This window comes from Perna viridis, chromosome 5, assembly GCF_037379345.1.
Source record: "Perna viridis isolate PV_CMFRI_1.1 ecotype Kerala chromosome 5, ASM3737934v1, whole genome shotgun sequence".
NCBI lineage: Eukaryota > Metazoa > Mollusca > Bivalvia > Mytilida > Mytilidae > Perna > Perna viridis.
Window position 1 is genome coordinate 41,058,839 of NC_142449.1, and position 15,013 is coordinate 41,073,851.

The following is a 15,013-nucleotide window of genomic DNA, read 5'->3' on the forward strand; positions in this document are numbered from 1 at the left end:
TGTTCCCTAAAAAATCAGATCTGTTTGCAGAAATAACTAGAGTTCTGTTTAATATCATTGCTTATATAGTCCCAAAAAGCATTGTTTGTTTGTTTGGTGGGGTATTCTGAACCACATACGCTATTGGCAGTGTCAAAATCATATCAGTAAACAATATCGATTTTCTTGGTAGAAAACAATATATATCTTTAATGCTTTGTCTTTTTTAATCCTTCTGTATTAACATGATGCATATACCTACAATAAGATTAACGTGTTTGGTATTACCAAAAAAAAAGACATTTTGCAAAATATCATAGGCTAGAACAAAGATAGAAGAATTGTATTGATTGTTTTTATTCATTCATCACGTCATATTCACTCAAATCATACAAAGAATAACATCAGTCAGAACACATGGTAGAGCAAGCGTCACAGAACACATGTACTGGTAGAGCAAGTGTCACAGAACACATGTACTGGTAGAGCAAGCGTCATGGAAATGCCTTTCAACACCTGAACTTAATAAATGCATATACTCTATTGAGATTCACAAATCTGACAAGTTGGTCACTGAGCATTGATTGACTCCTTGGGAGTAAAAATCTCAATTAGATCTGTTCAATTAATAGGGGACAAAAATTCTGAAATCAGAAAAAAATGTTAAGATTTCGTGACCAAACCCACCAGTCATGTTATTAAAATAATCTAAATACAGAGTGTAAAATTCATTGTTATCATACAACAAAACAATGAATTTCCACCTGTCTAGTAACTCCATTCAAAATTAATATCTTAGTTCTCAGGCTATTTATAATAAACAAATGCGGGAGGGAGGCATTTCAAGTGATGAGGGTGATTTTTACATAATACATAGCCAAAAAAAGAAGAAAGAGATGCTTTTTTGTCTTATTTCATTGATATGGTGATCAAAATGGGTAAAAATGAGACCTGGGAGGGCCTATTACTTTTAATTGGCTTTATACACTTACAAGTTTTGGTTACATTGGGCTAACAAAATAGATAAAAAATATACAATTAATGGCCTAAACCAAAATGTAATGATACCCTGAAAGCATGGTAATTGACTAAAAGTTTTATTTCAGCAATCTTGTGAGTGCCCACTAATGACCTAGTAAATGATGTACATAACATTATAACAGGTAAATTATTGAAGAAATAGCAGATTATCAATATGCAACTCCGTTAGAGATTTTTAATTTTCTAATAAATGTCTTGTTACCATAGTCTAACATACATGTAGCTCTATATAAAATACAAGATTGTTCGGGAAACAACCATTAATTTTTTTTGACAGAATTATTTTTTTTCATAGATTCCATTGGCCAGTTCTATATCTAATCATTGTATTGTTTATTCTTGACAAACTGGCCATTTAAAACACAAAGTCTGTTCATTTAAAACACAAAGTCTGTTCATTACTTTTGGTTTAAAATATTTTATCATGGCAAGCACCCTTCACAAATGAAAATGCCAAGCTTTGGAATCTGTTCAATCATATGTTAAGAACACAGGGTTATCATACCATAATAATATGATAATCATGTTTCTAATTAAATCAAGCCAATATCTGCATATGATTATCATATGAATCAAGCAACATATAATAATCAAACAAGTAGCACTTTTGGCTTCATGTAAAGGTCAAAAGGTTGCACACAGATTATGGTGGTTCTTGGCATTGCAGGCATAATATGTTGAAGGCATTGCAAAAAAAAATTCAGATCTAACTTCAAAGTATTCCTTACAAAATCTACAAATATTTAAACATTAGTATTACTACAGCATCTATCAAATAATGAAAATAAATAAAATGAGAATAATATACATTGATAAATGATCATAATTCATTAATAAAAATGATTTTTCCACAACAGAACATACCACATAGCAAAACATTTTGTGAGGTTCTAATTTTTCCCTATATTTGCAAGATTTTGGGAATCACAAAATAAAAGTTCTCCAAATTTAAATCTAAAATTTTAACATATAAAGTGCATTCAATGAAATATAACGATGCAAAAAATTAAGAGCACAAAAATTTAAGTAGCTCTACACATAAGAATCATGCAAAATGTGATCAATGTTTGGAAAGCCTATATATTTTTGTTTTTTGATATTTTGTTTAAAATGTCACAGTAAACACAAAGTAACATGGTTTTTCATATAACCCTTGTTCAAAGGCGGTAAAAATTATATGGAATATACTGTAGAATTCATAATTAAGGGAGATTACTCTGTAAATGACACCAAATTACAATAGAAACTACTGGATTTTCCATGTGGATTATTTCCTAAGAGCTGACAGATTGGAATGAGTGATTATACATTTCACCATGTAGACCTATAAAGCAACTAAATAACAAAAATAAAAATATGTAGCCTTTTTGAGGTGTATCACGTTTTACAGAATTTGCATGATTCTTGTGAAGATCACTACTTAATATCCCTATTCATAAAACAAATAGTGAAATTTAGCACCCAAAAATTTACCCACTACACTGTTAAAGTCATCTTGTCAACAGCATCCCTTTTTTCAGTGTTGCTACATGTTCTTACCCAGTTGTTGATACATGTAGAAGTTAAAATCTCAAAACTTATTTTATCTCATAATAAATACACATGCTACTTTACTATAAATGTTCAATTATTATTAGATTCTTAGATAAGTTTGACAAAATAAACATGTAATTTTAACACACACTGTGAAAAAAAATGTAATACACTAAAAGCGACAGCAGTATTTTAAGTTAGAGACACAAAATTAAAAGAAAAAAAATATGCAAATATACTAATAAATACACAAATTTTGTTTGATTTCATCATTAAAAAATAATCTTCATTACATGAAAGTAAACCATGTTTAAACAAATGCAAATGTCATTCAAGTAATTTTACATACATGTACATAAAAAATACAGTACAATGTATGTCCAAATAAATTGAATTTCATATGAAAAAGTATTTTAATTTGAGATTCAATACAACAATAAAAAAAAATAAAATTATATTTAATAAACAAGTAAACAATTTCTTCCACCCATGATCGATTTAATCGTATGAACATTATCTTGCGCTAATAATCATTCCATTTGCTCAATGAACCATTTACGTTTTTCAAAACAAATTAAATTTTGTACAAGATAGATGACATTTACCGGTAATGAAAAAACTATTTGAGGAAACAAGTTCAAAATACTGTAATATCAGAAAGTATTGCAGTATTTTATTATTGCCAAAAGCCACTGAATTTTAATTGCAATAATAAAAACTTGCAGTATGGAATTTTTAAAACAGTTTTAACTTAAGGGTAGACCTAGGGTAAGGGACATAACTCTTGAATTCAGGGATATGTTTGGATAGTATTCAACTTCACCAAACCTATCAAGCTTTCACTTGAAACAGAATGAAATCAATCCAAGTTACTAAAGTGCTTACAAGAGATTGATGTTCAATGCTTAATACAAATGTTCAAATGATTTGTAAGAGTTCTGTCCCTTACCATAGTCTACCTCCTTAAAGACAAAATAGCAATAACTATTGCATGTGATTGTATTAATGCCCTGTTCAAGGTGACAATTAATAGTTTAACTATGAAAGAACAACTGAGAAAAGCTTTAACCAATTTTTTTTTAATTCTTATTGAAACATAAAAAATTGCAAAAAAAAACCAACAAAAAAAATCTGAAAAGGCAGTGTTTGAAAAAAGTAGTAAACTAAAAGAATGAACGGGAACAACTTCTGACTGATGAATATACCTTTGAAGTGTAAATGAAATTAAAAAAAAAAAGATTTTTAATTGACACACTAATAGGGAAATATATAAATTATATATATTTTTATTGACATAAAGTTTCACTAATTAGGATTTTATCTATTTACATTATACATCAAAGAAGCAAACTAAAGCACTTAAGGTTATTACTGTGTCAACAATATGATCATCACAAATTGAAACTTAAATTCTACAGGTCCTGAGAATAAAACATTGTTTGACCATGAAATTAACCATATTTTAATTATTGTTATAAAAAGTTATAAATTGAAAAGATCAAATATCCAATACTGTCTTGTAATACTTTTCTTCACTTTTTCATAAAATGATGTGACTTGAACACCAAGGAATTTTTTTTTACTCGATTTCATGAGTTAGGATCTATGTTTCCATTAAGATGTTAAAAGACTGTGGAAAATGTTTCCTACTATCTCAACATTACAAAAATTCATTAATAAAAACAAAATTTTAAATGAAAATATAACAATGTTACAACAGTAAATATAAAATTGTTAAAAACGTCTGATCCACAGATTTTGAAAAAAGGGGGGTACCTGGACGATATTTGTTCATTTTTTGCCCAAAATTTGTCACAATAAACAAAATATGTCAACAAAAGGGGATTTCAGCCCCAGGACGCCCTGGATCTCCAACTGTTGAAAGACAAAAATCAAAAATTTAAATATATATATACTGATGAAATAAAGATTGTAAAAATATTAACATCTACAAAATACCAGAAGTGAGCTTGAAAACTTTATAAAAATAATTATTTAAAAGAACACAGTTGGTTAACTATTTTAAAAAAAAATTTAATGTTTGATATCAAGTAAAGTTGACAATGTTGTACCGGGTAAGTAAAAGTAAGTTCAATGAATAATCGCTTATTACCTGCAAGAAGTCTTGATGAAAAGCATTGTTCCTAACAAAAACATTTGTAGATATATTACTCGATGACCAAGTCAATTGTACAGTGTAAATCAGACCACCTTTGGACTTTATAAAATTAATTTGATTTATACACAGCCATCAGTGCCACATTTGATAATCATATGATGCTCAATTAATGTGATAATCATATGATAATAATATGATATTTTACATGTGGTAGTCATATGATTATCATATGATAATATGGGCTTGAAAACATATGACAATCATATGTTTGTATAAACATAGGATTATCAGATGATAATCATGTGATTATCATATGGTGCTCGATTCATATGATAATCATATGATGCAAACCATCCGATTCTCATGTGTGGCACATTTGCCTGTGTAGACAGGTGTTTGTTTAACCAAGATTCAAAATAGACTAAAATCAACTCTGAAAGGACGTGGCTAGTTTAAACATGTTCTTACATTATTAAGGGTTTGGCTTAGACAGGTTCCATTGTACATAAGAAACAAAGTGTTCACTGCTATCATTTGATCTCAACAAAAAAATGTAGATATGACCTAATTCTGACCTACATAACATTTGGTGAGTTTAGTATTCGCTCAAAACACCAACTCCCAATATGTCTGCTGAAAGTAGTGTAATGTTTGAGTATATACACACTAACAAGTACTTATTATCAAACATCTCTATGTTCTAGATTACCCTGAATATTTTATCACTCATTGCAACAATTAACATCAAAGTGGCAGTGTTAAAAAAATTGTCAAAATATTTAACAAACAACAAAGCTCATGGAAGGTTTGTCTAATAATTATGTCTGTGTAAGGCCAAAATAAAAAAATATCCTAGATTCTCATCCCCTCCCAAGACAATTTTTCACCATTCCCGAAAAACTTTATATTGATCTTTTTCCCAATTTCGGCCAATTTCTTCCAAATTGACAGCATTTTTAACTTAAGTTGATAACAAATAAAAAAAAATTGTTTTCCCGTCCACCCTCATTTTTGAAAAATGTTGGATGAGAATCTAGGAATATTTTATGATGACCTAACATGTGTATTGCAACTTCAATGAAATGTCAAATCATATTACAATAACTGCAACTTATAGTATACATCAAACAAATAAATTTGTGACATCCATATGCTTTTAGAAGGAAAGCTTGATAGATACATAGATTATGTTTTAAGTCCTATAGCAGACATTTCATATATTTCTGGATGAGAACATCAAAATGTCCTTGCTTTGTCATCAAATTTGCAATGCATGGGTAAATAGAAAACCATGAAGTTATCAAAATGAATATTATAATAATTTACACAGATCAAAAACGGCTGCATCATAGTGGCAAACAAATATCATCTACGAAATACAATGAAAATGAAGGTTTGTTATACAAACATCAACAATTGTGGTCTTATACACATGAAATATGATACTATTGGTAATATGTCTTCTTTCAACAAGTAAGCAATAGAAACACCAACAAACACTCACAAAACAAAACAATAAATAAAAAAAATACCTGTGTTTTTAAGCAGGAAATTTTGAAAGGGTCAAAATTCATGCAAAACTAAGAAAATTATACATCCATAAAATATCAACTGCTCAAAATTGAAATAATGTTTTCACAGAATTTTTCAGTATTTGCTACATTTTCTGCAAGAAACCGCTGAATTTACACCCAGAAAGTTAATATGCAATACAGTATTATAACATATAAAATAAAAGAGCTTGCTATTATATAAACCAATTTAGTTCTGCATTACAATTTTTACATTTGTGGTATTGGATCTAATGACTTTGAGATGCCCATACCTCTAAAAAAATGTCTCATCTGTCTAAATATAAATGACTGAGATGACAAATTAGTGCCATGATTTCCTAAACATAAGAAACATGACATGAATACTAATCTCATTACGTACAAGATGTTACTATTGGGTATTGTTCATGTTCTTTTATCACAGCAGCAAATATAAAAAAAAAAATATCATAACATTAAACCACTGCTTTGTTCTGATATATATAAATATGAGAAAAAAAATTATCAAAACATCCATCAGCAGGGGCATAAAATATATATATATATATATGTATAACTCCAATAATTTAGAATAAGAATTAAAAGAATCCCAAATTCTATAAAGTACAAGTTTTTAAAATTTTTTTGGTTCAACAATTTTCAGTTTTAAAATATTAAAACAGGCTTCAATAGGAATCGTAATTTTCTTTGTTAGAATTAACTTTCATGCTAGATGTAGTATTCATGCAATAAAATGACGTATCTTATTGCAACTAGCATAAAAATTGTTGCAATAATATTTTAATTTATTTTATCATGATTGAAAACAAAATTTCAAAATGAACAAAATGAAGCATATAAATTTCTCATACAGAATTAAGGAGGTAGACCTAAGGTAAGAAAAATAACTCAATTAATATGTTTGTATATTTTCAATTTCACTAAAGCCTATCAAGCTTTCATTTGATACAGAATTAAATCAATCTAAGTTGCTTTGGTGCTTACATGAGACTGATGTAAAATGCTGAATACAAACTTTCCACTGATTTGTAAGAGTTGTGTTCCTTACCTTAGGTCTACCTACTTAAATTAACAAACTGAACATTACACAAGTAGAGATCAGACCAATTTGTAATTCTCCAAAAATTATATTCCATTTCCAAGACCACTATATTGTAAAATATCAACAATATATGGAATCTTTTGATGAAAGACTAAATAATCTCCATGCCCTCAACATTCTTTATCTGTTTCCTGAACCACAACATGACAGACTTTCTGTCCTAAAAGGGTGAAACTTGCTAAAAAAGAAAAAAATAAACACATCATGTAAGTTAAATCATTAAATTTGTGTGTAAAAATTCTAAGAATATTTTCAAAATAGATGTATCAAAAACTGTAGATTCAATGGTCAGTAAAAGTTAAAACATTTAACTCTCCACACTTGTTTGGTCATTTATTTTCTTCAACAACTCATAGAGAAAAATCTTGAGGAATGACTTCTTAAAGTTTATAGTAACATAGTGTATCCTCCTCAATTTTAAGTGATACCAAAACTTAACCTTAAATAGACTGTCTAAACCAGATATTTTCTCAAGTCCTGATCAGTTTAATTGCTTTGTGAACTTGTGTTAACCAATCACCTGTCTAAACTGAACAAAATCTTCAGGTTTCACTGATGGCTTTGTACAATTCTGTCAACTTAATACCATAAGGCTAAAAGAACATGTCAGACACTGCACCACCTGCACCACTCAAATGTTGAAAGCAGAAAAGAATTTTATGGTTGGTGTCAGTCCAGGGCTGATAGCCTTTGATGACACACATGTGTGATTTGGCGAAAGTTTGAAAGATCAATGATTGACAGATTATTCTTTAATGCCCATTGAAAGATCAAATGCATACTGTAAATATAGTTATATTCACATTGTTCTAATTTTTGCTATTTTCTTGATAGGCAGAATACCATAATAAAAGTATCCACTGGATTTTTAACACAATTTAATGCTAATCATTTATTGAAACCACAGAAACTGATTCCCACAAATATGTTCATTGACAAAATCTGCAGAAAGTTAGCAACAGTGTAATTAACATGTTCACAGTATGCCACCAAATCAACAAAAAGCTATTGTGTCACACCAAGTCTCAAGGCCATTTTCAAAACTGGTCTATTTCACTCTCGATGGCTCACAAATGGTTCTGTTTGGGTTATCTCCCTTGTTATTGTGTAGTTCTCATCAAAAATTTACTCACCAATGAGATTTTGGATAGACTTAGGCTTGTTCTTCCACTTAACACCAAGAACATAGACAGGTAAACCTGACAATACCATCAGTAAGGCACTTCCTGTCTGTTCTGGTGCCTTGTACAACGGTACGACCAGTAAAAATATCACACATAACAGGAAAGATATTGGAATTATTATTGAGAACTGAAAATATACAACAATAAAATACATTTAAAATAACTTTAGTAAAGTGAATGTTTTGTTGAAAATTGTCAACTGTACAATTTAGAATTGTCGAAATAGACGTAACATTCTTAAACATAGAAATAACAAGTTACCCTCCCAGTGCACCTGGTCCATGCTCCCAGTTTTTAGTGGAGTCCAAGGTTGCTCATTCACTTTTGTTACTTTGTATGTATTATTTTGTTATTTTGTTCTTTGTTGTGTGTGTCCGTTTTCCATGTCTGGTCTTCATCCCTGGATTACATTCTTTTGATTTCCGCTAAAATCTTGGTTCCTTTGATTATTCTTTCAAAGAACAAAAACTGCTTACAATGTATGCACCTCCAACATAAAACCACACAATAAATATGAAGAGGCTGCATCACTCACCTGGTTAAATTTTGTCTTTCAATGGCAATAAATTTAACAAGAAGTTGCCTAACAATTTTGACTCAACTAGACTTTGGTAGAACTTATAAGGATCATTACATGGCTTAACAGATCAAAATGAAAATCTGACCACAGACAGATCTCGTAACACTTTTACCTCATGTCAGAATTTGACTAAAACTAATGGTTTTGGAGATATATGCGATAAACTACAGTCTGACCCCTATGTTCTTTTTTTAGTAACAGGAGCCATGTTTTTTGACAGATCAATAATCTGAACATAACTTTTGTGCAACATACCCTAAGGAACATATGAAGATTTTTGAAAAATTGTTAATGGACAACGACACAAATGACAACAACGGATGACGATGACGGATGACAGACGCCAAGTGATGGCAATAGCTTTTGGCCAGGTGAGCTAAAAATCAATCCATCCGTTTGGAGTTGAGATAACTGCAAGGAAATTCAGATGGATGATATGGTGGATGGAGATGTAGATGGACACTTGTGAAGTGAGGGTACAGTCGAACTTCACTCATTCGAACTCGGATGTCTCGAACACCCAGGATTTCTCGAACACAATTCAAAGTACCAAAATTTTCTCCTATATAATCAATATAAATAACCTTGGATTTCTCGAAAACTTGAACTGACTAGTCCGTCCATTCAGTAATAAATCTCAGAGAATAAACCTCCCTAACTCGAACTTGTCAGCCATTTTGTCAGCTTGGGTAATTAAAGGTGTGAAAAACAGAAACCCTATCATTAATCAGTGTTATTATAGTTAATTACAGGTAATATTTAAGTCATCACTAATTATGTAGTTTTGATAAACAAAAAATAGAATTATTGTACCTTTATAGGTCTCGGCATGTTAGGTCTGGTTTTTCTGAGGTACAGCAGTGCAACTATAGACATGCCTACGGACAACCACTGGACAAAACTCATGTAGTTAATAAGGAAGAATACATCATCAGTTACCAACATCAATATAGACATGGCTCCCTGTGGAAAAATAGACATTTTGAGGATAAGACATGGATTATCATAAGTTCCATGATCTACAAGTATAAACTTTTGTACTAATACAGGAGGAATAAAGGATTTCTTCATTCCCTTTAAAAAAGTTTTAAAAAAACATCCATTTCTACGTAAGGATCTGAAACTATAAGATTAAATTATTTCAAGTAAAAAATCTGAAATGACTGAAAAAGCTTCCAGTAAAAATATTATTTTTCTATCAGTAAACTATTATTTCTGCAACTTATTAAGTAGGCTGTATTCAAGTCAGAAGGCAAAATAAATTACTCCAACTGATAAGATTTGTATCACTTTTTTAATGCAAGTGGATCATTTTTATACACAAACAATCTGATACATGGACATGCTAACACTTTAGGAGCACCTGATCTCACTCCTTGTTTTTTATTTTTGTTTAAGTTCATATTGCTAATGCCTTAGTTTTTTTTTGTGTGACATCCTGTTTGACTTTATTTGTTATCTCCTTTAGTCAGTTAGTTACATTGTGCATGTAGATTCTCGGTTTACAGGTGTCACATTTAGGCCATGTTTTAGGATTCTGATATATTTGAATAATGCCACTGCTGAGGTTTCCGTATCCTTTTGCCAATATGAAGCCCTACCGTGAATAATAAAGCAGGCATGGGAGTTCTTCTGTCTAACTGAATCATAGAGAGAAAGCCAGGCAGATGTCCTTCTTGAGCTCCAACAGAGAATAATCTGAGAGAAAAAAAAACTTTAAAGTTCCCATCATGCTTTACTATTAAATGAACAATTATGACATCTGATATTGTTGACTTAAGTGTAAGTCTCCCTAAGAATCAGGCAGAGAGTGAAACCCCACCTTTTTGAAAGTTTAAATCTGACTATTTGCACCATAAAAATCAAGGAAAAAAGAGAAGATTTTCCAGATCATGTTGGTAAACTGAGTTATACTTTCATTGAAATGAACAAAACTGGCAATGAACATTTCAAGGGCAGATAACTCTGTCAAAAACCTTTTTTCTCTAACATTCGATTGAAAAATTTCTGAGCAAATCTAGTGATGCAGAGATCAAATAATGGTCTTATCAAATAGAGAAAGTATCTTAGAGTGAAATTATACTGTCAGATCGGTGGGGTTTTGACATAAATGTTTCTATTTTTTCCCATTTTGCCTGATTCTTACTAAAACTTACACTTAACAAAGAAACTATTAAAAGTAATAAAAGAACCTGAGATCACAACGAACAAAACATGTGGTGAATACAAGACCTGCTTCATGGTAAGTAATGGTAGATAATTGTACATATAACTTATTGTGATGTTCTAAGTATAGCAAAAATCACAACTGAGTAATTGAAATATTTTTTTTTACTTGCAATATAATGAAACATTAACCATTTTTATAAATTTTGCCCAAAAATTCAATTACAATTAGCTCAGAATTTACAAAGTACAAAAAAATAAATGCATGAAATATCTTTGTAACTTGCAGCTTTTAAATTCATTAATGATTATAAATTTGTTTTAACTCGTGCACAAATAATAAAGAAACAGTATTTTTACCTTCCTGATGTGAAGAGTAGACCATTTACACCTCCAAAGGTAGAGAGTGAAACAAACACGGGGACAATCCATGCCATTATACCAAATACTTTACCACCAAAGGTCTGAAATTAAAAAAAAAAAAAAAAACAATAATGAAATAGAAAAGTTTGACATTATAAGGTTCTAATAACAAGAGGCTGCCAGAAGCCTGAAATGCTCAACAGGTTAAATTTTTGCATTTAATAACTCTAACAAGAAGTTGTCTGACAATTTTGACTCCATGAAGGCTTTGGTAGGAATTATCATGAGGATCATTTCATCAATTGAAAGTTTCATTCTATCTATAATAGTTTTCAAGATATACACTGAAAACTGCAAAAAATGCAATTTTTAACCTTTCTAGGGCAATAACTCTTATATGGAGTTCTCTGACAACTTTGATCCCTGTAGACTTTTGTAGGCCTTACTTTAAGAATCGTTTCAGCGATTGAAAGTTTCATTCTATCTATCATAGTTTTAAAGATATAGGCTGAAAACTGTAAAAAAAAAGAAGTCAATTTTCACTTCTCAAGGCAATAACCCTTATATGGAGTTGTCTGACAACTTTGATCCCTGGAGACTTTAGTAGGCCTTAATAATAAAGATATTTCAGCCATTGAAAGATATTGGCCAAACCTAACGGTTTTGGAGATAAATACAAAAAACTACTGTACGACCTCCATGTTCTATTGATAGTAACAGGGGCCATGGTTTTTAACCGATCAAAAATCCAAACATTCACTTTGTTAATGATACCCTAAAAATTAAAAATACCAACTTCCAATGAATTCTGTATAGTAGTATTTGAGAAGATTTTTGAAAGTAATAACATCAAAAACAGCAAAAAACGTCCAAAAAGGGCAAGAACTCCAACATGGCTCAACAGATTTTCACCAAAATTTGACCAGATAGATCTCATCATGCTGAATACTTTAACCCCGTCAGAATTTGGCTAAACCTAACAGTTTTGGAGATATATGCAAAAATTTGCTGTCTGACCCCTATGTTCTATTTTTAGTAACAGTGGCCATGTTTTTTAAACCGATCAAAAATCCAAACATTCATTTTGTGCAGGATACTCTAAGGAACAGTCATTAAAAGTTTCATGCAGATCTATACAGTAGTTTCAGAGGAGAAGATGTTTGAAGAAATTGTTAATGACGACGACGGACGCCAACTGATGGCAATAGCTCACCTGGCCGTAGGCCATGTGAGCTAAAAATGAATGAACAAGTGTTGAACATATATATTAAGCTATTGTCAGTATAATTATCAGAAGTGAGTTACAAAAATATGATTGGCAGTGAATAAGATTGTCCAAAACTAATTACCCGGTAAATAGTCAAAAAAAGACAATGGTGCTCTTGGTGGCCAAAATCATCCAGATTTTTTTTTATTCTATATCAGTATATTGTAAAATCTGTTCTATTAAATGTATATAAATAGGAGACATTTTTTTAACATTTTATGAAAATACTGAATGGAGTTTAAATATCCATCGACAGTGAACTACTAGTATGTTATATGGTAAATGGAAGTCAGAAAAAAACCTGTTATATTCTGCAGAAAGGAACTTGACAGCAAAGAGAACTTTTTTTTCTCATGAAAATTAAAAGATGCTTTTCTCTATAATAATGATAGTATCCCCCAAACAGAAATTTATCAAATCATTATGTGAGCCAAATCAAGCATCACTATGTGAGGATAAAACATAACTCTATCAATATCTACTAATCAAATATTTGTTTTTTACCTTAAACACATGAAAGAAATCTACAAGCATCAATACCTAACTATAGTACAATGTATAAATAATCTATCAGTCTGTGGGTGATAATTTGTATACAGTACGATTTCAAAAAGGGGGGTTTTACTCAGAATTTCAATGCACATTCAATTCTGAAAACAGATTATACTTCATCTATCACAAAAGAAACTCAATTGCATTCAAATTTATGTTTATTTTTTTTAACTATGGACCGTTCTTTTGAAAGCTGAATAATACACTTAAAACATTTTTATACATGTATTTAAATTTACAGTCATTGTAAGTATAAGTTCATATAATTCATTAGAATTCAAACATGACATTTAAAACTGATGCTTACAAAAATTAAATAGAATTTCAAGCTACGAACTGTGATATTAACATTAGTTGTTAAATATTAACAATTTTTGAAGTCAGACTTCAATTATGGTTTTGAAATGTGAAGTCACTTATAAAAATGTTTCATCTATGAAAAAAAACTTGCTGCATCACTGGAGGTTCAAAAATAAGTGCTATTATGAAATGCCTAACTCAATGAATAATGGGGTTGTACTACTGGAACATTCAAATTTATGAATATCATAGCCCGCTACATGTATACCCTAAGCTTGATTAAAATTTGGTCAATAGGACTAATTTGTTAAATACATGCATTTCTGTTCGAATTCTTTCAGGAGGACGATGAAGAATTTAAGACAACACTATACCTATAACTAGTAAAATGAATAGTGCCAAATTTGTACAGTTTTTTATTTGTTGAACGCTTTTCCTAAACAAAGCAACTCACTGACACATATATTTGTAGTTAATAAAAAGATATAATTAAATTAGAAATAAAACCAAAATCATTTAACATGTCATTTATCTGAACTAATAGTGTATATTTGTCCATTACTTCATAAAAAAAAACAAGACAATACTTCAGAACTTTGTTTGGGAGAATCTATCACCATGGCAACATAATTAATATTATCCTATACTTACAACAGCCACAGCATTTGATGATAGCATCTCACGTGGTGACATGATGGTCATGTAAGCAACGTTGGCCATTACATACACGAAACTAACTATAGGGATTGAGATATAAATAGATCTGGGTAAATCTCTGAAAAGAAAAATAAACTTAACAATAAAACCCCATTTAAAACTTCTTTCATTGTGAATTAAATTATGGCCAAGGAGATCTATCATTTCAATGTGCTGCTGCATGTAACCTTCTTATTTAAGAATTTTCTTGTAAGTCGTAGTTTATATCCTTCCATACTATATTTGTTTTTGTAGTTGATCAAATGGTTTTAAATACAAAGAATCCTATCTTGACTAAACCCTCAATACTACAAAAAACTGTCTTAACGAGACTTTTTTCAAAAGTCCCTTAACATCAATTTAATTGTGTCTTAAATGTTGGTAAACTGAAAACCTGTCTAAACCAAACCAATTTTAAAGTCAAAAGGGGTTCCATTTGGACAGGTTTCATTGTAATATAAGTTAAAATGTACATGTTCTTACATTCTATTACCCAAGGTAACATTCTTGAATGGAGAATACCACAGTTCAAAAATCAAAACATGTCCCCCCCCCTTTTTTTTAAATAAAAGAAGAGC

The 15,013-nt window shown here is 30.3% G+C and overlaps 1 protein-coding gene across 1 annotated transcript in view; it reads right to left on the reverse strand.

The window, feature by feature from the left end:
• Positions 1–320: 320 nt before the first annotated feature.
• Positions 321–15,013, reverse strand: part of LOC148617728 (large neutral amino acids transporter small subunit 1-like) — a 39,016-nt gene continuing 24,323 nt past the window's right edge. Inside the window, exons 7-12 of the mRNA XM_088585254.1 lie at positions 14,391–14,514; positions 11,618–11,721; positions 10,693–10,789; positions 9,905–10,054; positions 8,461–8,638; positions 321–7,505 (exon numbers count right to left, since the gene is read on the reverse strand). Coding sequence (XP_088441380.1) covers positions 7,438–7,505; positions 8,461–8,638; positions 9,905–10,054; positions 10,693–10,789; positions 11,618–11,721; positions 14,391–14,514 — 721 coding nt within the window. The 3' untranslated portion in view covers positions 321–7,437. The remainder of the gene's footprint in view (positions 7,506–8,460; positions 8,639–9,904; positions 10,055–10,692; positions 10,790–11,617; positions 11,722–14,390; positions 14,515–15,013) is intronic.